This window comes from Pangasianodon hypophthalmus, chromosome 28 (assembly GCF_027358585.1).
Source record: "Pangasianodon hypophthalmus isolate fPanHyp1 chromosome 28, fPanHyp1.pri, whole genome shotgun sequence".
In the NCBI taxonomy this organism is placed as follows: Eukaryota; Metazoa; Chordata; class Actinopteri; order Siluriformes; family Pangasiidae; genus Pangasianodon; species Pangasianodon hypophthalmus.
This window is the reverse complement of record NC_069737.1, coordinates 3,840,230-3,865,379: the sequence shown is the minus strand read 5'-3', so window position 1 is coordinate 3,865,379 and position 25,150 is coordinate 3,840,230. Positions and strand designations below refer to the sequence as shown.

The 25,150-nt window shown below is 38.5% G+C and overlaps 2 protein-coding genes across 7 annotated transcripts in view; one reads left to right on the top strand and one right to left on the bottom strand.

The window, feature by feature from the left end:
* On the top strand, positions 1–19,555 carry LOC113545775 (equilibrative nucleoside transporter 2). Its single transcript, XM_026945359.3, has 13 exons — positions 1–237; positions 8,835–8,887; positions 8,975–9,056; positions 10,010–10,155; positions 11,418–11,557; positions 11,740–11,874; positions 12,038–12,135; positions 13,363–13,441; positions 15,690–15,850; positions 16,153–16,255; positions 16,350–16,435; positions 16,541–16,740; positions 16,886–19,555. Exons 2-13 carry the CDS (start codon positions 8,856–8,858, stop codon positions 16,995–16,997), a joined length of 1,374 nt encoding a protein of 457 aa, XP_026801160.1. The 5' UTR covers positions 1–237; positions 8,835–8,855; the 3' UTR covers positions 16,998–19,555.
* A 661-nt stretch (positions 19,556–20,216) lies between these two features.
* Positions 20,217–25,150, bottom strand: part of LOC113545751 (multiple PDZ domain protein) — a 42,029-nt gene continuing 37,095 nt past the window's right edge. For all 6 annotated transcript variants that reach the window (XM_053230786.1, XM_026945283.3, XM_053230785.1 and 3 more), the window contains 10 exons: positions 24,623–24,816; positions 23,948–24,095; positions 23,698–23,784; positions 23,492–23,588; positions 23,362–23,399; positions 22,677–22,799; positions 22,440–22,544; positions 22,246–22,334; positions 21,383–21,506; positions 20,217–21,265 (listed from right to left, as the gene is read on the bottom strand). In XM_053230786.1, coding sequence (XP_053086761.1) covers positions 21,119–21,265; positions 21,383–21,506; positions 22,246–22,334; positions 22,440–22,544; positions 22,677–22,799; positions 23,362–23,399; positions 23,492–23,588; positions 23,698–23,784; positions 23,948–24,095; positions 24,623–24,816 — 1,152 coding nt within the window. In that variant the 3' untranslated portion in view covers positions 20,217–21,118. The remainder of the gene's footprint in view (positions 21,266–21,382; positions 21,507–22,245; positions 22,335–22,439; positions 22,545–22,676; positions 22,800–23,361; positions 23,400–23,491; positions 23,589–23,697; positions 23,785–23,947; positions 24,096–24,622; positions 24,817–25,150) is intronic.

Genomic DNA, 25,150 nt, shown 5'->3' with positions numbered 1-25,150 from the left:
ACTTCTGGGCGTGTGTCAGGGAGAAAACGGATGGAGATACGACTAGGTAGGAGAGTAAATCAATTAAAAAAAAAAAGCACCTGCTATCCTGGCTATCCTGGGGGTGGAGTCATGTGTGTGTGACGTAGCACCCAGCCATCCTTTTCCATGTGGTGAGAGGATTTTTCCATCTCAGAGTCTCAGGCTGAAGGGAGGAATGACAGACTAGAAGAGTAATCTCTTCTCTTCTACTCCAAGGTGAGCACATGCTCCATTTCTGAAGCTTCCTTACTGAGCTGGAGAGTAGACTAGCAGCTAGGGAATGGGATTAGTGTGTGTTTCCATGTGTGCATGTGTGTATGTGTGTAGGCTAGTAACCATGGAGCTGATTCTTACATTGAATTGTGTATGATATATGATAAGATATGATATGATAAGTGTAATGGATGTAATAAGGTTTTGCTGTTTGCTTATTTACTCCATTAAACACGCCGCTGACTGTAAACAAAGCGCACATTGTATTTCATGTCGTTCTTGGTAAAGAGGAACTGAAATATCACCTAAAAAGCTCACTTTAAAACAAACAGAGCTCTTTCAGAGTCCTCAGAAGGCTATAATTTCTTTATATCGATGTATTCTTTACATAATGTATATTTCAGTGTACCGGACGTTGGTTTATGGCACGTATAGACCGCGTGGCGCGTGAAAATGACGTCATTGTCAATCGCTTGACAGCTGGCAAATTGTGCTAGAGAGAAATTTGCTTTAAATTATACAACAAATTTATCCTACCAAGTGTTTCCTAAGTATAGTACATTTAAGAAAGTTGTGAATGTAAATAACTAAAAAAAAATGTACTTTTGTGGCCATTAAAGGGTCATAAAATGATTAATGGGTCAACACTACAGGTAGAAACAATGGTAGTAATAACAATATGTACAACAGACAACAAACTGTAGTAATAACAATATCTAATCTCAACAAGAAGGTGCTTTTGTACGCTCATATCTTATATAAGGCTTAAGCTCTGCTCCCTTTGCACAATTATCTATATACGTCTAGAACCAGACTGGTTGGAGCTAACAGGAAGTCTGTGGGATTGGAAAAAGACCAGGTGATGTTTTAATCAACGTGTGCCCAATGTAACCCCAGATTCCTGTTCCTGGCTGACAAGAGTGGAATCTGATGAGGTCTTCTGCTGTCGTAGTCCATCCACCTCATGGATTGACATGTCGTGTGTTCTGAGATGCTTTTCTGCTCACCACGGTTGTAAAGAGTTGTTATTTGAGTTACCGAAGCTTTCCTGTCCACTTCTCTGGCCTCTCACATCAGCAAGGCGTTTTCGCACGTAGAACTGTCGCTCATTGGATGTTTTTTGTTTTCCGCACCATTCTGTGCAAACTCTAGAGACTGTCATGTGTGAAAATCCCAAGAGGTCAGCAGTTTCTGAAATACTCAAACCAGTACATCTGGCACCAACAACCTCGCCACGGTCAAAATCACTGAGTTCACCTTTTTCCTTATTCTGATGTTTCCTGTGAACATTAATCGAACCTCTTGACCTGTATCGACATTATTTTATATATTGTGCTGCTGCAAGATGATTGGATGATTTACAGGTGTTCCTTTATAAAGTGGCTGGTGAGTGTATATACAGTGAGGGGAAGATAAGTATTCAGACACTTTTTTGTTTTTTAACATACTTCCAGTGCATATATCCATTTCAGATTTACACACACACAGTGTCTTTGACTTTGTATGTATTCGTAACAATTCATAATTATCTTTTAGTCCAATTAAGCTGTGAGGCATGGATATGTGGAACAGTCTGCTTTCTTTGGAATTTAGGAAGTTGATATTAGGTTGGCATTTCCTGTAGAACAAATTATGTAGCACAAAATATATTTAACTATAAAGTAAATTCCACACTCCCTCAGTAAATTTTATGAACACAATACAGCTGTTGAAATATTAGCTTTTTACTAGAGCCATAGAGATTTTTTTTCTTCCTGAACTTTGCATTCACAGCACACATTAGTTTCAACTTGACATTATTTTATATTTCAGTTACAGAGATTTGGTGTGTACAAGTTCAAGTGACCAGTCAGACTATAGGCACACTGTGACAAAAGAAATGAACAGGAAATCACAGAGCCCCTGGCTATGTTTCATGGACCCCTGGCAGTCCCTGGGCCCCGGCCATCTACAGGCCTTGACCTGCGAATATGTGTGAGATTCATATTTGATAAAGAACAAAAAGAGGACATTTGGGGCCTGGAGCGAGACATAATGAAGAGAGATTAGTCATCACTGGGTGTGTTGAAGGTAACAGAAGGTCATGAGCTCAGCTCATTGTCTTCTTACTGTAGTGAAGTGGTGACTTGTTTAAAAAAGTTGATGATGAAAACAATGTTAAAAGATGAATGGTCAGAGAAGTACGCGTTCATCACTGACAGGTACAATCAAAAATAATAACCGTGGGAGTTGTTAAGTTGTCTATGGCCACTCCCACAGATAAAACATAACCACTTTTTTTTTTTAAATAGCTATAAACTAATCATTAATGACTAAGTATTAAACTATAACAGTTGTCACCTTTCAGTATTGTTAGCTGCTTATCTGGACCTTGATATGGAATTTTATGTAATTGGACCTTTAGAAAAAATGTAGAACAATCTGCATGCAAGTTAAACTGCCCCGTGACAAGGAGTACACTTGTATATCTCTCCTCATAGGTTTGTTTATTCTAAGAACTTTGACCATTGCGGAGTTTCCCATTTGCATTTAATGTGAACCACATTGTTAGCCGAATTATACTACACACACAAAGCTTCCAGCACTCTGGCCGTGAATATATAGAAAGTATACAGTAAATCTGGCTCATGCAAAGTAGGAGGTGGACAGTTGGGCGAGAGGGATGAGAGGAGGTGAAAGTCTGTATAGTAAAGTCTGGCTATCTTGGCAACGCTCGCAGGCAGTTATTTTCAGTCACACAAGAGCAGGCTTCAGTCTACTTGAATGAGGAGAGATGAGAAATGGATTGACAAGATGACCTTTCAAACACAGATTTAAAATGTCTGCAAACAATCGAGTATATAATGGTCTTTGCTTGCATTAACATATAAACGTGTTTTTTTTTTTTTTGGGTTGCTCAGACTACCATGCATGCATATTTTTCCATGACTAACAAAGCAAAGCATTGTAGATATACACATCTATCAGTGTTAAAATCTGCCAGGCATTTTTTTTTGTTACTTTCTTAGCCACCCAGGTGATTGGTTCCTTTTTGTTAGGGGGCGGGACTTGCATAACACAGCTGCCATTTTGAGTGTTATGTGCTGCCACATTCATATTTTAGGCAGTGGGTTCTCTCAGGGATAGTAGAGACATGGGAAAGGGTTTTGGATAGAGGAATTTAGATGGGTGACTAATAGAGATTGGTCCTCATGTTCTCGCAAGTGACAGCTATGATTCACATTCATTTATTCAGTTCTTTCAGGAAACAAAGTCATCTTTCATTTGAAATTTTGTGATTCATCGAACCCTTAATAATTTCACCAGAAAGACAAACCAAAGACCTCTTTAAGGTTCTAAGTTTAACTGTTTTCTCCATATAGGGTGTTCTTCAAGGGTTCTTCTTAGCTTCTTGTTGTTGGAAGACTACTTGGAACACTCAGTTTCCTTATCAAAGGACTACTCTCAGTTGAAACCCTTGAGGAACTCCTTTTCCTAAGTGTGTAGTCCCTATACTGTAATTACACTCTTCGGGTGCTTAACGGCTCTAGCTTTCTGGAGAGGTTCTACTCGGAACTGTTTCTTAAAGCAAAAATCTTTGTTTTAAACCAAATTACCAATGTTCTAGTTCTAACTTTTTTTTTAAGACTGTGGTTAATGTACAGGGGCAGTTTTGAAAGTTTTCCAGAAGGGTTAACAATTCTAGCTTTCTAAATGCATTCTACTTGGAACTATTTACTACTTAGACATTCTTTTAACAGTTTATCTTGGACTTGTTGTGAAAGCTGATAGTGTATATGGGATGTGGAGGTTTGAAAGCAGTGTTTGGGTACGGATTGTTAAGATGGCATGCGTGGCCGACTTAAGTCACCTTGGGGCAAGGCAAATACTTTTGATAGTTAACGGTTTCTTGAGCTGACAAAATAACCCAGATGCACATCTTGACACTTCTTAGAAATTATGTTCCTCAAGCACTCCTTGCATAGTTAAGCGTTCTTGGCTTCCTAAAGGTGTACTTCCTGGAGCAATAGAAGTTTTAGGTAGATACTTGTAAAGGTCAATGAGGTACCTTTTTTTCCAGGAGGTCGTCTGTGTGGGTATAAACTGTTTGATAGACCTTGTGAAGAGCAACATCTGCAAAGTATGGTTTCTGGGAAGTGCATAGTCTGGCTCCAGGTGAGATATTAAAGACACAAAAATCACAAATCCTCAACTACAGAGAAATTGTGGTTATCTAGCACAATAAATTCCTTTCCTGGTTGTGAGTTCTTTAGCTTTCGTAATGCTCCTGTTTGCACTTTTGGGATTGGTCAGATGTGGTCTGAGTAGCTTGTTGGCTTGTCTTTTTGTGCTATCTGTTGTTGCTAGTTCTTCTAGGTCTTGGCACTCACTTTACAATTTTTTTTAAATACATGGTGGTTGAGGATGTTCAGATTTGTTTCTTATTCATAAAATTCAGAATACTTGAAGAGAATTTGTTTTTCTGTTTGGTCAATATAGCAAGTAATCCTCTTTAACTTCCGTGTCCATTAGGGATGTAACGATACATTCAGGTCACAATTCGTTTAATAGTGTAAACTAAATGTACTACAGGTTCACCATATCTTTTTAAAATAAATAAGTACATTTTTAAACTCTCCCAAAAATTTTATTGAATAAAAAAAATGTTATTGGTCTTTGACCCAGACAAAATGGTGGATTGAAACCTGATAAACTCTGTAGCAGTGCCTTAGGCGTCTTTTTTTTTTTTTTTTTTTTTTTTTTTTTTACGGCTTATTTTCTTTTGAAACGAACAATCTTTAAAAATTCTTGGTGTGCAAGTGAGTAAAATCCGACCAGTGTGAACCTGCTATAACATGAGCTACACGTAAGAAATACTAGATACAGTGTAATTACAAATCGTCACTATCTCAGTTCTTTAGTTCTAGTGTAGAACTTAGAAGCAGTTAGCCGTCCACTTTTATTTTTTATCAGCAATGATTTGAAGCATTTTTGCTGATGGTGGAGAATATAATCTAAACTGGCTTTACCCTTTAGTCTGGGCGAACCGAAGCCGATAATCTGCTCCTGAAAATGCTATTTGACTTTGTTGCCACAGAGCTCTGTTTTGTGTTTCTGGGAATCTTTCACATGTGACTGGGCCTCTTGTTATAAACTCTCCCCATGTTAACTCTTGCAAAGCGTAAGTAGTGGGTTGTATAAACGTTTACTCAGGGACACCATTAGGAATTTCGAGCACCTTGACCGGTTAATCCACTACCCCCATTGTCACTAACATTTATTAATTAAAGAATAACATCATCCTTTTTTTATACGGTTACAATTAACGTTCTGGAAAGTTCACAAACCAAGTTAAATTTAACTTGAAATTATAGCAATAAACAGATATTTTCCTTATTTTCAAGTCGTTAAGACAAAAACAACGCAGCTTGTCTTATCATGTTGCAGTGAAACCAAAAACAGCAAATCCGTCCATCCATTGGCTGAAAACTTAGTCACACCTTTACCTCTGACTGTTAGAAAGCACTGAAACTGGAGACTCCTTACAAAAAAATGCTGATGTCTCCTCACAGAAAACTACACCATCAACAATTACAAACTTTTTTTTTTTTTTAATCTAGAATGTAAACCATAAATGTGTTTGTGTAGGTTGTTATTATAGAAATGATAATATATTAGAACTGGAAAAAAAAAATTAAAAACATATTGAACATTCATTTTGAAAAGGGAAACCCTCTGGTGTAGGGTTCTACGTAAAGTCTTTATGGGTTCCCCTTCAGTGGGGCAAGTTTATGGAAGGCTAAAATTCAAACTCATGCTCTTTAGTCAAATAATCTTGATTCTCCTGCACATCGTCAGCATGTAACTACGGTTTAAAGCTTTATTATAGCCAAAAAGGAAGTCACCTAATTTTCCCTTAATATCTCTTTGATCACAAAGCGTCTTTCAGTTTTGTGCTCAAGCTAGTGGGCTAATTTTACTACTACAAGTAATAAAGCCTAAATAATCACTAAAGTACTAAACCCTTAGTACTGCATCAGATTAGGCATCTCAGACAAAACTAAACTCATGTCTAATTTAGATTATTATCTATAAAGACACAAACATCAGACATTGTTTTGTCTGATCACGTCACCCCCAGGAGTTGTGGTGTTGGCTTTTCAGGTGATGTGCGTTACTGACATCACGGTTAATGGAGCAGCACGTCGCTGTATGCTCAGGCTAATCAGAACAAGTACAGCATGTTTGAGTTGACTCTGTCGAAGTGTCGCTTGCACTGAGACGGCAGAAAGGAAGTGGACGTCTGCATTTTGAGAGGATGCTGTTTGTTCTGATCTTATGCAGGTGATCCGGAAGGCTAATGCACAGCATCGTTACAGTTTGAGCACGCCAGAGGATTTGCTTAAGACACTAGGCTCATGCGTGTGTCCATTAGCTCATGCTGCATTTGACTTCCAGATATAAAAACCATAAACCATTATTCGCAACAAGCTAGCTAGCTAACTGTGACAAGTGATGTATACACCACCTCAAAACAGCAAACTGTATAGTCAGTGTTAGAGATTTAACAAGGTAATACGTGTGTATGTTGATTGCTTTAAAGCAAATATAGTATAACTCGTTTAAAGGTAAGAAGGGCTACTTTATTTACTGTTCATGCTGTGAGCAGACGTTGATTTGACATCACTTGCTGAACTCAGGGTTGAAGTTAAACTTAAATTTAAGTAGCTATGTGCTGACCCTTTGTATTAAATTTTAAATATGAGGCCCTTTTCAAAGCCCTGTCTGTCATTTTTTTTTTTTTTTTTCACCAAAATACGAGCTTGAAATGAGAAATGACTCTGTTCAGGCCAACATTGAGTCTGATACTGAAAATAAAAATTTAATATATATGGTATGATATTAGAGAATAATATTGGCACATGCTCACTGTCCATCCTTTTTTTAGTTGTTACATGACTAATTCCTTCCAGAATCAGAGGTCCCTGAGACATCCCTGTACTGAAACAGGATGTGGTTTGCTGTGTTTCTGTAGTAAGCCTGAAAGGTCATGACTTTCATTGTTATAATAAGTATTTCCCCATAAAGGGAAAAGAATGCTGATTTAGAGCGTGTAATGGTTCTGGTTTAGTGCTTCTTTAATTCCCATGAATTCCTTGGGTCAGCTCTGGAGTGTCGTAGCGTCACGGCAGTCCTGCCTCTTGGATTTATTTATTTATTTATTTATTTTTTAATAAATAGAGATTTCTCGAGATGGCGCACTCGCCTCCTTTCTGTCAGTGTCTTTCTAACATTTAGAGGACGGGATTACAGAGATCATGGACGAGTTTCTCTTCATCAATTTTAAATGTGCTACGGGAAGCAAAAAATAGAAACGGGCCACCCAGCAAAACCAAAAAAAAAAAAAACCACCTACCACATGTTTGTCTTGTCGTTGCTCGCATAATGCACTTCCTGTTACAAGAAGTTTGAGTTGCTGCTGCAGCAATGTTTAACTATCAAGAGTTTTGACTGAATATTTTTCTTCATTAATATACTTTTATAAATACCTTGGTTTTATGAGTACAATGGATAAAAAAAGTCTACATGTTTTTATGATGTAAAAAAATTAAACCAAGATAAATCACGTCAGAACTTTTTCCACCCTCACTGTGAAATGACAACGTATAAAAATTAAGTGAAAAACAACCAAACATTTTAGGGGAAATTGGGGGGAAGGGACTTACAATAACCTGGTTGCATAAGTGAGCTCACCCCTAAACGAATACTTTGTTGAAGCACCTTTTGATTTTATGACACCACTCAGTCTTTTTTGGCTAAAAGTCTATCAGCGTGGCATATCTTCACTTGGCAATATTTTCCTCATTCTTTCTTGCAAAAACATTCTAGATCCATCAGATTGTAAGGGCATCTCCTGTGCACATCCCACTTCAGGCCACACAACAGATTTTTAGTTGGATTCTGGTCTTCGCTCTGGTTAGATCATTCAAAACCAGCCAAATCTTTGATTTGGATGTACGCTTTGGGTCACTGTCATGCTGAAAGGGGAAATTCCTTTTCATCTTCAGCTTACTAGCAGACACCTGAAGGTTTTGCACTAAAATCGACTAGTATTTGTAGCTATTAAAAGTATTAGTTTAGGGGTGTGCACACTTAAGCAACAAGGTTATTGTAAGTTTTTTTTTTTTCCTTCCTCCCCCCATATTTTTCCCTAAAATGTTTCTGATTGTTTTTTCACTTAATTTTTATACGCTGTAGTTTCACATCGAGGGTGAAAAACTTCTGACTTGATTTATCTTAGCCTAAGAGGGGTGTGTAGACCTTTTATATCCACTGTATATGCAAATTCGAAGCGTCATTTACAAGCATTAAACTGAGCTTGCTGATACCTGCAGACTCCCCCCAGTAGGTCCTACCATGCTCCTAAACAGCTCTGGAACAAAACAAACGGTCTCCGCGTACACTCATGTCCGCAAGAGACGGGGAGAAAGACGTTCGTCTGGTTTTGGGACTTATTTGTCCATGCCTCGTAGTGTGTGGCACGTGTAATCCGTGCATGTAGTTGTATATTCCTCATAATCACGCTGACTCAGCATTTCCTGCTTTGTTTCTGCCACCAGCTCCTAGGACGTGACTAAACAATGAGGACTAAAGAGGATGCACCAAGCGACCGGTGAGTTTGATTCACTGCCTCTTTGTACACGTAACGCTATGATGTCATACTTTAACACCCGATGTTTTTTTTCCTCTCCTCTCACAGTTGGTATTTAGTAGGAATCATTTTCTTTATCCTTGGACTGGGAACACTGCTGCCATGGAATTTTTTCATGACTGCCTCAATGGTAACCATCTATATATATTTACGTTTGAACAAAACTGCATAACGCAGCTCCACAGTGCAGACTATCAGATTCACACCCACATGCTACTATTTTGCATCAGCAACAGCAACAGGAAATCACAGCTTGTTTTTGTAAGAACGCCTGCAGGGCGTAGTTCACCTTCTTATCCTTCATTATGCATACTGAGCACTTCAGTGAGACAGTTGGCTTCCTGGTGCCCAAGAGCTTTCCTGATAAGAAGATTTATTTAATTCTGGTCCTTTCAGCCTTGTTGATGTTCCAAACCTGAGGAAATTTAATGGAAGTTTATCTGGAGATTTTGGGCTTTTCCTTTACAAGTCAGTGCTGAGACCACAGTGCTTTAACTATTTCTGTGATCTCAGCGAGCTCATGCAGCTAAAGCGATTTAGTTCGGAAGAGCCTGACCTAAACACTGTCTTACTGAGCTCCCAAGTAAAACCAGCAGACTTGCCAACCTTTGCACTTTGTGAAGGAGCATTTTAACAAGTAATCACTCAAAATACACAAAAAGAGCAATCCCCAACCCCCAATTAATAACAGCAAATGCAAATCGAATCTTTGCAAAGGGAAGGCACTGAGATAAGGCCGGGGGAAAGGTTGATCTTTGTACAATCAACATGTTCAGAACAATCCTTGTGTTTTTTTTTTTTGTTTGTTTTGTTTTGTTTTGTTTTGTTTTTTTTTTTTAACTCATTGAGGAAAACATTACATTTCTTCATATATTTAGAATTATTTACCTGCCATTTAGATTTTTATGGAAAAAATGTCCATGAATATTTTTCATCTTAATTTTCAGCAGAATTAACACTGTATCTGATTCATCGTATCAGTTTTATCCTAGTTTTTCCCTATTCTTGTCCTGTGCAGTATGTTTGTAGTGTTGCTCTATTAAATGTGAAGAATAATAAGAAAATGTCTGTGTGTTTGGATAGTACTTTAATAACAGGTTGAACACGTCTGAATGGAGCAATGGCACAGTTACGGCCAGGAAGGAGTACTACTTCAACAACTGGATGACTCTGCTATCCCAGCTGCCCCTGCTGCTCTTCACCCTGCTCAACTCCATCCTCTACCCACGGTGAGACAGTGGAGTTAAAATACCTGAAAATGTGCTTTTGCATACATTTCTTTAATGTCAGTCAATAAACATGGCAAAGAACCACCTTCTTTCACAGAAAGAGGCAGTTTGACTGATGACTCATTTATATAGCACTTTTAATAAAGGACATTGTCACAGAGCAGCTTTACAGGAATCCAGATATAAAGATTTTAATTTAAATTTATCCTTAATGAGAAAGCCAGAGGTGACAGTGGCAAGGAAAAACTCTCTGAGACAACATGAGGAAGAAACATTGAGAGGAACCAGACTCAAAAGGGAACGCATCCCTATTTGGGTGACACTGGAGAGTACAATTATGAATGATTTCTCTCCTAAAACTATATACTGTAAAGTCAAGCAGTGCTAAGTGTGTTAAAAGGAACTTGAGAATGAGCATCATTCGAGTTTTAATGTTAAGTCTCATTTTATCAGACTGTTATTAACAAGTTATTAACTCTTTAGTGACTGAGACTTGAGTGTAAACTGTTCTTAGCGGTTACTGTCTTTAGGCTAACAACAGAACAACAACTTCTTCTTTTTTCTTTTTTCTTTTTATTTATTTATTTATTTATTTTATTTTTTTTTTTTTAAATCCAGTAGCGATATCTCGCTGCAAAAACCTCACTGTGTTGAGGGGTTCAGCTTGTTTTCCTGCTGGAACCCAGGGAACGGAAGTGCAGAGAGCCAGTCACACTGCAACCTTCAACATTCTGAAGGTTGTGGCCAGAAAAGTGTACAAAACGTATTGTATCAGACTTGATGTTTCCTCTAACCAATAATAGTGTAGGACTAACATATAAAGTGATAGTGATATTATCTTAGTCTGCTGCTCTCCTATGACCAAGGACAGAAATAGTTGCAGCCGAAGGTTAAACGCGTGTTTTAGCTTTACGATTTAAATATCTGACTCCAATACATTTAATTAATTATCTGACTCCAGTTTATAGTAACTGTTAACTTAATGTTACTGATCCCAAAGAATAATCTTTGTTAGTGAAAGTAATAAATGGGTTTATTGTTCAAAAGATATAAGATATCTAGGATATAAGATACAAGATATACAGAAAGTAAAAACAAAGAGACTTTACAGAGCCAGTGGACAGAGTCGTTTGATGGTAAAAAGATGTCTCTACATTGTACAATGCATAACCATTTTTTTACCCAACGCAACATATTAAATTATTAAAAAACTAAGTTTGAGGGACTTCAGGGATTAACCCTGGTGAATCTGTTTCTGTCAGGATCTCAGAGAAAGTGCGGATAGCAGGCAGCCTGGTCTTCATCCTCATCCTCTTCATCTTCACAACCATCCTAGTGAAGGTTCCAATGGAGCAGGACCACTTCTTCTCCATCACCATGGCAACCATTTGGTTCATAAATTGTGAGTACTGGCGATTCCTTTTTTTTTTTTTTTTTTTTTTTTCCCCAATTTAAAAAAAGACGTTGTACTTCTAATCCATTTATAGTTTAATGGAAAGTCAGCAGTCTCTGTTATCACATATTAAATTGATAATTGAGTGTGTGTGTGTGTGTGTGTGTGTGTGTGTCTGTGTGTGTGTGTAGCGTTCGGAGCAGTGCTGCAGGGGAGCCTGTTCGGTTTGGTAGGCTTGCTGCCTCAGAAATACAGCGCAGTGTTCATGAGTGGACAAGGTCTGGCCGGGACGTTCGCCGCTCTCGCCATGCTCTTCGCCATCGCAAGTGAGTCACGCAAACACAATTCTACACTGATACACACTGTGTCTAGTGACACACCTGTGCATGCAGTCAGATCACAGTAAGATACTGCTTGTTTGAACTCATTGCTCACTGCGTAAATAAATGTGGTATATCGTTAGATGTGTTTTGTGTAACAATGTCGCAGGTGAGACAGATGAAGAAACTGCAGCTCTTGGATATTTCATCACTCCATGTGTGGGGACGCTGATAACGCTGATCTGCTACCTGCTGCTGCCCAAACTGGTATGTGTGTTTGTCTTTAAATAAACAATGCCATTGAATTTTCACTCAGAGATTATGCATATTAATGAGCATATTAATGCATATTAATGAGCTTAGAATGTTAGGCTCCTGCATCACATAAATCTTGGAAGATGACAAAGAAAATTACCAAGACACAATATCATAACTTTACTATGAAGCTTAAGAGCCACAGAAACATTCGCTATCTTTACAGTTTGGCTAAAATCCAAATGGCATCGTATTCACTATACATGCTTACTGTGTTGTGTATAACCTAATAACATTGTAGAACATATACTATATGATCAAAAGTTTGTGGACACCTGACCCTCACAGCCACATGTGCTTGATGAACATCCCATTCCAGATTTAGTCCCCCTTCTGATGTTATAATAAGCTCCACTCTTCTGGGAAGGCTTTCCACTAGATTTTGGAGCGTCGAGGAGGTCTGGGGTGCAGTCGGTGTTCCAGTTCATCCCAAAGGTGTTCAGTGGGGTTGAGGTCAGGGCTTTGTGCAGGACACTCGAGTTCTTAAACCCCAAACTTGGTTAACCATGTCTTCATGGAGCTCGCTTTGTGCACAGTGGCAGTGTCATGCTGGAACAGAGTTTGGGCCTCTTCGTTCCAGTGAATGGAAATTGTAACGCTACAGCACACAAAGACATTCTGTACAATTGTGTGCTTCTAATGTTGTGGCAACAGTTTGGGGAAGAACCACAAACCTTTGGCCATATAGTGTATATAATGCAGTATATGCTCAATAGAAGACCATTTAGGTTTCAACCACAGAAGAAGACTGACTCCAGTAAGTCCCTGTTGGAAATGAGTTACTTACATGTAATATCATATTAGGACACACTATCTATATTTAGAATAAAAAAAACAATGTAATTTATGACATACGTGGCCCTTAGGCAAAACGTTTAGAGGGGAAAAAAAAAAGTTTGAAGAAATTCTTGACAGGTGAGTAAAAGGAGAACATGGGATTGTAAACAACTGTATTTTTTTGTCTTTTAATAACATAAAATTCACTGTACATTCAAAATAGCATTCGACAATGGAATTCCTTCTGACAGCTATAGTGTGTATATTTAGTGTCTATATACATACAAACGCACACACACATATTGTGTGTGTGTGTGTGCAGGTGTACAGTTTGTTAGTCAACAAAATTGATACTAAAATCTGAGTGATCCATTTTACATGCTTTATACACGTGTTTTACAGGATTTTGCTGGATTTTACCTCAACAAGAGTAAAGGCCAAGGCTACGAGGCCAATGCTACTAGAGAGCTTCTACCTAAAGGTACAACAATACACACACACACACAGACATGCACACCAGAATGATATGTCTGAACCAGCATGTAATGGTGTAAGTTGGTAACACAATATTGTTAATGCAGTAATGACTTCATAGTAATGGCCTCTACAGTGGATATAAAAAACGTTTACACACCCCTGTTAAAATGGCAGGTTTTTGTGATGTAAAAAAAAAAAAAAAAATGAAACCAAGATAAATCATGTGAGAACTTTTCCACCCTCAGTGTGAAATCCATATATCCACTGTAGCAATAGCTGCAAAAAAAAAAAAAAAAAAACACAATAATGACAATCTATAATTTTGAGGTGTAACCGGGTACGAATACATTATTTGGATTGAACAGATAATGCGCCTAAACAAATAAAAAATACACATACAAACTGTAGTTTTGTTGTTTTGTTGTTTGTTTGTTTTTTAACTTTAACAATGTGCAGTTTTAAAGAACAGCTCTCAATAGAAAGTTTGTGGGAAGGGCTGCCAGGAACTTCAGCTCAAAAGCCACTCAGAAAGACTTGAAACTAGCCCAGAATGTTCAGACAAGAGGAGAAGGTGGATGCAGTTTTCTGCTTTTTCTCAGTCTATTCATGGGAAACAAGTTAAAAGTGGTGCAATTCGTGGAACCTGCCAACCCTGCTCACAGAATAAAGATGAAGTTCATTAACATTAAAAGAATCAGATCACCCATTGCACTTGTTTTTCATCATTCTTAAATGATCATTCTCCGGCATTATTAGAAGAAAATCTTCCTGGAAAATCATACAGTCATTATAATGAATTGCTGCTTAAAGGATCCCAGAAGCACTCTGAGTTCGCCCAGCTGTATAGATCATTCAGTTAGCCTGTCCCGTGTACTTTTCTGATCCTTCTGGAACATAACAAACCTAAAAACTAAAGTAAATCTGATATAATCTTATTAGCTGGCTATTGCTGTCAACTGTAAATAACAGTTTCTTGATTGAGGAAAGACATTACAATATCACAGTTATGACCTCAGCCATCCAATATCACAATTACGACCTCACTATCTGCTATCTGATAGTGAGCTGTCTATTAGCTCACTATCCTATATTGCTGCTTTTATGCAGTTATGATTTCACAATCCAATATTGTATTATTGATATCAGAAGCCTATACAATAGTAATGACCTTACAATCTGATATCACAATAATGACATCACTGTGTAATATTGTAATAATGGCATCACGGTCTTATATCGCAGTTAAGACACCACAATCTGGTATTGCAATTATAGCATGGCCATCTGATGGTGATATGACATCACAGTTATGATGTCAAAATCAGATGTCATAATAATGACATTACAATCTAACATGAGAATACGCTGTTCCTGAGTGTATCTCGGGGTTGGTTAGTATCATGTTATGAAACATTTGTGCCGTATTGCCCATCCAAACCACCGAAGCCATGTTTACGTTTCTGCTGTCATCTATCAAAAATCAATACATTTCCATTACAGGTCTTGTAAGTCTGAATAAACATTTCGATTTCTTTGTTGCTGTGAGGTTTGCTTCATGATGGATGAGCCATTCCCACTTTTTAATTAGGCTTGGATTTTCCAGTCATATTACCATTAAACGCTGAAAGGAAATTACTTTCTAGCAACCCGGAAGCGCTGATATATAACACACACGTTCATTTTGGGATTGTTTACTTTTCATTCAGTCCTTATCTTAAATGCAGTCACGTCATAGCACCACTTATCGTGCCGTAGCAACAGTGTAATGGGGAGCAGTAAAGGCAAGCTAGTTTCTTGTACAGGCTGAGAAAGTTTTGTTAGGATGTAAACTGTCAGTTTCCATGTCAGTTTAGATCCACAAGTCTTTTATACAACGTTTATACATCATTGCAAAATCACAACCTTACCCGGGTTTTCATAGGACGTGAACCTGTGGGTGTGTCCAAACATTGATTCCTCATTGCTGTAACATCATGACTTAACTATTTACTTGCTTACATTAGTTCTTTGCACATTTTGGGAGCCTATCTTCTGGGCATCATTGCACAAACTGGGATGGTCTGCAGTGGTTTAGTTACCCAGTTCTCCATTGGCTCATCACTAGCATGCAGCTTGGCTCTTAATCATTTTTTAACAGTTTCCACGAGCATGACAAACATAACACACCACCAGAATGCCTTAGATCTTCTTTTACGATGGAACATAGTCTCTATCTTAATCTTATATTATTCTGTCACTCTTCCTTATGGCAGGCATACAGGAGAATGGGGAACCGAACAGTCAGGCCACTGATTCGGTGCCCAATGGAACTCCCAGCAGTTCGGAGAGTGATGGTACCAATCAAGCATTTGTTAGCATTGGTGACGAACATGCCAAGCAAGCAAAGAGCTCTGTGTTGGAAGTGTTAAAAAAGGTGCGTTGAGGGAATGGATCGCTTTTTCTGTGTCAGTGTGGTTCTCTACTAAAATTCGTAAGACGTGCTCCCTCTGGGTGAGAGAGAGAGAGAGAGAGAGAGAGAGCAGTTAATTAATTCAAGGTCATAAGGCAGATGAACATGCTTGGAGGAGTATGCCAAGCAGAGAAATAAACAATGATGTTGTACCACCATCGTCCACCCTGTTAGGCTAAAGAGGGTAACACTGGTTGGATTTCAGCTATTTTTTTTTAAATTTCACCTAAATTGCTGACCGCACCTTTAAATCTCTTTCTGTTTAGATCTGGGTGATGGCGTTCTGTGTAACATTCGTGTTCACGGTCACACTCTCAGTCTTCCCCGCCGTCACAGTGGACGTGAAGACCGCGTACCCGGGAAAGTGGGGTATGAGCACTAACATGCATGTATCACTCTTCAGTAAATAAAAACAAAAGCTCAAGTTAAAACTTATTGTAGATCTTTTCACTCTTTCTCTCAGAACTTTATTTTATCCCTGTGTGCTGTTTTCTGCTCTTTAACGTGATGGACTGGACTGGGAGATCTGTCACATCTATCATACAATGGGTAAGTGAAAGTTGTGTGTCTATTACTTGCTTTTCTTTCTTTTCTTCTATTAATGTTTTACAAAATCTCTCTCTTTCTCTCTCTCTGTTTGTCTCTCTCTTTCAGCCCTCTAAAGAGAGTCGGTTGTTTCCAGCGCTAGTGGTCTCCCGTGTCATCTTCGTTCCTCTGCTGATGTCCTGTAATGTTCAGAAACGCCACTTCCTGCCTGTGCTCTTTTCCAACGATGGGTACTTCGTCATCATCATGATGCTCTTCTCCGTGTCCAGCGGTTATTGCGTCTGTCTGTCTATGTCTTACGCACCACAGTAAGTAAATAAATACACAGTGACCAGCTTCAGTCATGGTCATCGATCACAATTCAGGCTGTTACCTACACATTAAATTATCCATGTTGCTTCTTATCTTAATTTATTCTCAAATTTCTATTCACGTTAAACACATCTCTCCCAGGTTGGTGGCTCCACAAGATGGAGAGACAGCAGGAGCTCTGATGACGTTCTTCCTGGCTCTGGGGCTTTCTTTGGGAGCCGCTCTGTCTTTCATGCTGCGATTAATCATCTAGTCTAGTCCGTACGCAACGTATGAGGTGACCAGGCCCGATTTACACCATCTCTTCTTCACCCACTAAATCTGAAAGGTGTGATCCATTACCAGGAATCACTTGGGACAAAAAGGGCTAATCACTTCATACTGTAAAATATTTCAGCAGAAGGACTGAAATGTTGGCCATTTTTATTGTTATTATTCTCTGTAGCGTGTAGGTTTATTTTCCAGAAGGGAAGTCTTCACAATGACAGAACAAAAGGGAACAGACATAGAGCTTATTCTTGAAAAATAACCCTCAGTTCAGTTTATCCCAAACACTGCCAGAGTAGTTAATATAGAATGGATTGGCTCCTGAGTGGTGCAGCAGTAAAGTGAAGGTGTTCCTCTCTCCTGTCAAGCAGATAGATAGTAGATAATGCTTTCCTCTGAGTGAGTTCAGCTGTCCTGTAACGTAGAATGAGCAGCATTCTGGTGGCTGGCTACATTGCGCTGGATGGATTGGGAAAAGTATGTGAATCAGGATGGATGGGAGAAAGAATGGAAATCGACATGGATGGATTGATGGAGGTTTTTTTTCTTTTGTACTTTTAAGGATTGATCTCAGATTTTTTTTTTTTTTAGATATGTAAAGTTTTTGACTGCAGGACATTTTTCAGTCTGAAAGGCTGTAAAGGCTCTGCAGACTTGTGGGAAGAACTGACAGCCATGTACCTCCTCAGTGTGACAACAGGGATTTCCGTTATTCGTTTGTTGTCAGGAAATAAAGGGAAACCAGCGGTGGTTCGTTGACCAGCGGTGAAAATATAGATGCTGTTTATGTTAACGTATATATCCTAACTGTAGATAATCAGTAACTATAACCTCAGGAGCATTGACATTTCACACTTCGTTTCATTTCTATGGAAAAAAGGGAAAAAATGATCATTCTGTGGTGTTTTGGTTTTCGGGACCACATAGGAAAAAGGAAGAGAGAAAGGGAAGTTTTGTGTATATTAGTTATGAGAAACTAAATGTTCACTCATGTTTTAACGCTTACTATCAATGTATCAGTGTATCAATGTAACATAAACGTGCGCGCACACACACACACACACACACACCAGGCTGATGCTGAACCAGGCTGATGCTGATCCAGGCTGATGCTGAAAAATGAAGAAAATTGTTTTGTATCGGAATGTTTCTGTTTACAAGCCTCAGGCTAGATATTTATTGGCTTAAACCATTTTAGGTACATAAAATTTGTTCATTACCAAGTATTAAACGTAGCAGAAAAGCGGAAAACATTTAGAAATGTATTCTAGTAAGGGATGTGTTCTTCGAATAAGGGAAAGGCACATGCCTGCACAAGTCACTGCTTGGTTTAGAGAAAATACGTTTTCCGTTGAGGGAATTATTTTGATGCATTTTGGAAGATGGCATGCAGCGACGCACACTGCGTGAACATTCGGAGACAGACGTCTCCTCAAATGGCTTCCCATTTTCTCTGCGCTGTAATTTATGGTGGAGTAAATTACAGGCTTTTGCAGAAACTGTCTGTCAGCTCTGACAGCTCATCTGCAAGGTCATCGCTGAGAGTTACAACAGCTCTGCTCTTTGGCCCTGTTTGTTTGGACTGGATTGAAATAGAGCAAAAGAGCTAAGGAGGACTTTTCTCTCTTCTTTACGTGCTTTTCTTCTGAATCCGTGTTTCCATGGTAGCATTTACAAGTGTAGAGCACAGCACTGTGCTGCAAATCCCGTATGCAAATTCTGTGCACTTGTAAAAGATTTGTGTTTGGCGAGAAGAATGAAATGCAGAAGAAAGTAATGTTGTTCTCATAGATCCTGTCCAACATGAATTAGCTGACAGTTAAGTAATCTGAGTAGTCCTCATCTGATGCCTAGATGTAATTTTTACTCATTAAAAGTTAAAGAATTTGCACTGCATAAAGTAAATTGCAGGAATATTATCCTGGTTATGCCTATAAATACTGACCTGACAAGTTCAGTTACCTCTTATTCATTTTTTTTTTTTTACATTTATTTTATTGTTATTTTTAGTGTTCGAGCTATGCATTATTAAAGAAGCAGTTTGTAATGTTTATAGTCCTTTGCCTTCTGGGAGGTGAACTGTAACTGCAGTTAAAATCACTGACAAAACTTCTCTGTTGAAACTGCATAGTCCTTCCAAGTTTTTTTATTTTATTTTATTTTTATTTATTTAAAAAGAAAAAAAAGGTAAAGTTGAGCAGTTGTGTTCCTGTTGGAGGCGGACCTAATTTCTGGTCCAGAAAATAATGCAATCACCAGCCACTGCATGACAATATTTGACATCGGTATTTCTATGATGTCCAAGTTCTAACCAGTAATAAACATTACAAACTGCACCTTTTAATTCTTTTCTTTCAAATCACGTAACATTTACTACCTAACCTTTTTTTTTCCTTTTCCTTTTACAGTTTGTGGTTGCCTAACTTCATGGCTACAATCCACATAAACTTTCACTCATTTGTAATTATGCTGTAATCCATTTTCTTCTTTCCTTCTGTGTTTAAGCTTGACAGTTGAAGTTAAAATTTTTCAGTATTTTATTAACATAGTGTGTTTTATTGTGATTTTAAGAATGCTGACTTAAAGCAGGCTTACTTTAAACGAGGTGAAAATGAAAAGACTCAGTTTCCCCTAGACCTCTCCTATAATTCCGTTCATGAACACAGGAGTGTATGCTGAACTGTATTTTATCCAGGGAATGAATGTGTTCTTTGCAAATAGTAGACAAGAGCCTTGTTTGTGGAGAGAGATTTACCCTTTAAGCTGTATCGCAGCTGCTTTCAAAACTTTCCTCATAAGATCAGCAAGGACAACCTGATGAACTTGTTTCTTTCAATGTGACAGAAAAATGAGCTGCAACGCCTAAATTTATGCAGGTTAATATTTCATTCCGGATCAGACAACTCTGCTCTGCCCCCTAGTGGAGTATTGGGAACAATGAATGTCTTGAATGATCCTTAGGCTGTTAATGAGACCATTAAAACTTGGAACACAGGAGTCGGTTATCCAGGACTTTATGTATATGCTCTTATGAAAGGCATTGTCCTTTCCTCAGTTTAAAAGATAGGCTTTTTTTTTTTTTTTCTGAAATAAAATCCATTTTTGTTAAACAAATTTCTCTGCCTGTTTTATGATGTGGGATAAAATAGAATGAAGGGATTTGATTGGAGGTAACTTTTATTTTTCTCTGGAAAAAACTCAGTACTGGTTTTAGAAATGTTTATTGCTTGTGTGTAATCTCTCTAAATTAGTAACATTGACTAAAATGCTTACAGATAGATACATAATATACTGAAAAACAATGTTCCTTCCATTTCAAAATCCAATCCAAAAATACTGTAAATAGCTCTACACGAAGACACAGTGTGTATTAACAGCTAGAACTCTGTATCACTAACAAATTTAAAACGCTATTGCGTGCTGGTTAGACTCCTTCTCTCTAATACTTACATTTATGTCTCACAGTCCCAGTTGTATAAATAACGCACAGTATCGATGGCTAATCAGTTGTCCACATGAATTGTACGATCAGTAATACTAGCTGTAAGAATGTAGTCTAGGTTGTTTTGTTTTTTTGCAGTCTGGGACTAAAACTGTTGCCTGAAGTGTTATTCAAGAAGCGAAAGAAAGCAGTGCTGGGTAAACTGCCAAAACCTGCTGTCTAATAAAAACTCTAAAGTAGATCAGGCAAAGCTGCCAAAGTAGGATCTGCTTTAAAAAGTAGCTAAAGCTAACTACATTTTATATAGCTAACAACATTACATAAAAATAGTCACATGACTCTATTCAGTAGCTGCTGTATGGTATTTTCTATATGCTCGGATTAATTGCACCCCAAAGTTTAATTCATATGTTCCTAACTCCCACTACCTACTGATGCATGAAGCTAAAACAGTAGATACGTTATTCATCATTAATCATCTCCCAACAGTGTGAAGGTAAAGAATTTGAAACAGCATCTGTTGTATTAGTAAAAGAATAAATAATGACGGATGATCATAATAAAAAAATGTTTCAGTACTGGATATTTACAGTATTAATGTTAAAAGGTCACAGTGTGTAACATAAGCCAGTGTTTTTTAATATGATGATGTATAATTTAGTGTCCTATGAGAGTATGGTGAGCGTGATGGTCCCTTTGGTTTTTTTTAAAATACCGACAGCCTCCTCATGCGTGACTCCCTCTAAACTCTGACCGTTGACTGCAACTATCTGATCCCCACGCTTTAGACGCCCATCCTCTGCAGCTGCACCCTACACACACACACAAACACACACACACACATTTGTATCAACATACAAGATAGATTTCCTTTTATATTAAAGTTCTACATACGATACAGAATTCTGACTTGTAATAAAGCCTTGTACCTTTCCAAACACCGTTTTTACATAGATGGGCAGGTCGCCATGGGGACTACCGAACCCTCCCACTATACTGAAGCCCAAGCCGTCTGGCCCTCTCTCCAGACTAATCGTCTTACACTGAGGAGGACTGTAGAGACACACATGCAATCGCAATTAACACTAAAGATGGTTCAAATAAAAATGATTAAAAAAGTAATAATAATAATGATATTGCTCATTTTAAGCCCTAAAACATCTTTAAGCCTTTCAAGTATCTCTATTAACCCTGTTTAGAATAATTCCCTTTTGTGGATCACATAAAAGAATGAATTGCAATTAAAAAAGGAGTTACCAGACATCAATACCTTCTACTTTGACATTAAAATTATGTTTTAAGCATTCTGTTCATGTCTGAGTAACACAAGCTTTGCCACCTGATTGTTGGTAAGTGGTTAGATTAGCTATCTAGCTTGTCAGCTAAAGTTAACAGGGCAGCTGTTTGATTTGCCTGCTTTGTTAGCTTGCTCTTAGTGTGTAGACTGAATGCCAGCCAGAATAAGGAGTTTGTTTCTATGGTAACAATCAATAATTTTAGTGAATGCACATTAATCTTCTGACACCCCCAGATTACATTCAGCCATAACCAGATTTGCACTTGTGATCACTTGGTTAGCGTGAAACCTTAAAAAGCTGCAGCAGCTGGAGCTTCCAGGAAGTGAAGATTCAATTTATTCTTGTTTGAGAGTCCAGTGTTGTGTTATTAACTTGTTCCAAAACAAGAGAATAGTTTGATTTTGTATGCATACTTAAAAGTAATCATACTTAATTTTTGATCAGAGCTGTGTGTGTGAGTGTGTGTGAGTGGGTGGTTGTGTATTCATACACACCCCAGGTCATCATGGAAGATGCTGCTGCTGGTGAGACCAGATGTTTGATCCAGAGCAGGACCTGTTACTGTAGTGTCACCTCCGACAACCTGTGAGTAAATATTAGCCAACACGTGAGTACTGCATCTCAGTGCAGAAGATAACGTGTGTTTGTGTGTGTGTGTGTGTGTGTGCACATATTTGCGTATCTACACCTGCAGGCGTATGGTTCCTGTGGTGTTTTTCAGCAGTGATACAGCTTGGCTGTGGGCCATGCCTTCAGTAGATGTGTCACAGATTGATATGATCCTATCACCAACCTGTGTCACAGAAGCAATGAGAGAGAGAAAGACTGACAGGTAAAGAGCATGGACTACTGCTGATTTAAATCATAACACAACTGTCTCAGAATAGTATGGATGGGAAAAAAACACACACACACACATACATACTCTGAGTTTCTGTGTCTGTGCAGCCAAACCAGCTGGGTTCATCATGGCAATGAAGATGGGCACATCACCCAGAGGACTACCCACTCCACCTGCTATACTTATCCCCAGGGACTCGGATGGACCCTGAAACACACACACACACACACACACAGAGAGCACAACATCTGTAAGGTCAGTGTCACATCAAACTCAGTAGTTCATTTCCTTTCCCTTTCTTTCTTTTTCCTCATTTCCTCCTTACTTCCTCCCTCCCCTTTTCCTCCTTCCTTCGTTCTTTCTTTCCTTAAAATTTCATCCCCCCTTTTTCTTCCTTCCTTCTGTCTTTCCTTCCTTCCTTCCTTTCCATTCATTCCTCCCTTTTTTCTTTCATTTTCTTTTTTCTCCTTCATTCTTTCCTTTTCCTTCCTTTTCACTTCCTTTCTTTTTTCCTTTCCATTCCTTTCCCTACTCTCCAGTTGATTTCTTCCTTCCTTTTCCTTCTCTCTCTTCCTACCTTTTCATTTCCTTCCTTCCTTCCCTCCTTTTTGTTCCCTTTCTTCCCTTCTTCTTTCTTTCCTTCCTTCCATTTATTTCCATTCCCTTCCTATCTTTTCATTTCCTTCTTTCTTTCTTTCCTTCCTTCCTTCTTTCTATTCTTTCCTTTCTCTACCCTACCATCCATCCATCCGTTCAGTAACTCTTTTACCTTGGAGAGCTCTACAGTTCGGCTGTCCTGGTCCAGTGCTGAGAGAGAACACAGAACATGTGCTGAGTAAGTAAAAATCTGTGCTGTGCACGTATTCAGATCTTTATCTGAGGATTGTGTTTTTGCTCACATTCGTGACTTCTGTGGCAGTTCTCAAAGTCTTCTTGTGATCTGCCAGAACCAGTGAAAGAGAGCTGGCTGGCTTTACAGCTTCCACTTTCACTTAACTACACACACACACACACAAGCCATTTAATTTACAGGCTTCAAACTATGCTTTATAAAAACAGCAAAAGTGGTTCAAAGAAGTAAAGAACTTCCAAAGTAGCGACCCACCTGACTGCCCTGAGACAGGCGTCTCTCTGAGTGGAACGGCCCTGCCTTGAAGCGACCCACCTCCAAATTGATTGGACCAACACAGCACTAAATAGAGACAGAATGCAAAATCTCATGTCCAGTGCAATGATCTTGCATTGATTAAATTTCGTATGGTTATTCACAGCAAACAGGACATATTGGCTTTACACTATAAATATGGTACAGAAACATTGTTTTTATGTAAATGAAAAGTGTTTCGGTTTGTTACCTTCAGCAGGGCGGCAACAGACTCCTGTGTTGCTGTCCGTACGTCCTCACCGTTAACAGACAAAATCTGATCTCCCTGCAAGAGCCGGCCATCACTCTCAACAATGCCTCCCTTCACAATGTCAGACACAAACACACCTGTATCATTCCTGTAGGAGGAAAAAATGGAGGATGTGAACGTTTTAATACATTTTTTACCAGTACTAGTTTGTAATGACCTAACCTGTTATGTAGATTAGATAGAGTAAAAGAAAGATTGGTTTATCAAGAGAAGAAAAAATAGGAAAGTTGTTATTTTTTTTAGTTACATTGCAACACTGGAATATTGGCACTGAAATATTTTCAGTTTCAAACTAGTCATAAATCTCCTTATATGACAGTTTTTTCAGTGGCATGTTGTCCTCTGTCTTCTTGCTTTCCCCCAAGACCTGATTGGTTGGGAGATTAAAAAGTGCTTGACCTGAGTTGACACTTTTCTGAAAAGTTGTGACCAAAAAAGCTGGCAGTTGAGAAAAAACAAATGTTAAATATGAAACCAAACTTCTATTACATTAGAGTTGGTGGGGTTATATTTTATATACAGTAGATTGTGGGTAAATGGTATAGTTTGTGTTTAGTAGGTGTGCTTGGTATGATATCGATGACTATAACACTTCACTCCAGTTCACTCCGGTACCTTCTTCCGACGATACTGAGTCCGAGGCCTTGGCCTGGTTTCTTCTGCAGCTCCACTGACAGCACATCCCAGAGCTCCTCCTCCTTGTACTGTGCTTCATCACGGAACACAGTCAGACGCACTCGCTGTGGTGTCTGCCTCAACACGTTTATTGCTTCGTCATGGGACGCTGTGCGCAGGTCAATACCGTTCACCTGAAGAGAAAAGAGTCAAAAAACTCGATCACAGTCTAACTGAAGGCTCCTCAAGACTGCATAACCATGACACCTAGCATAAATAACTGCTTAGTGTAGCCTATATTTATGCTTCACTGTATCACCACTAAACAAAGAAAGTGTGAATAATATGTAATAATTATGCAGAAAGGAATATATTGTGGGCTGGCATACGTTAAAATGTTTGGATTGAAATCAACAAGAACAGATCGAGATAACTCTCACGACACGTAACTACACCAACCATCATATAATCGTTGCCTAGTGATATGTGGATGACAACGAGTTTGCTATTTTCTTACAAAGAAAATTG

Excerpts from the sequence above, each read along its gene's own strand:
- LOC113545775 (XM_026945359.3), top strand. The coding sequence starts at position 8,856 with ATGAGGACTAAAGAGGATGCACCAAGCGACCG. Across the intron at positions 11,558-11,739 it reads AACCATTTGGTTCATAAATT|CGTTCGGAGCAGTGCTGCAG; the intron begins GTGAGTACTGGC and ends GTGTGTGTGTAG. Across the intron at positions 13,442-15,689 it reads TAGAGAGCTTCTACCTAAAG|GCATACAGGAGAATGGGGAA; the intron begins GTACAACAATAC and ends TCCTTATGGCAG.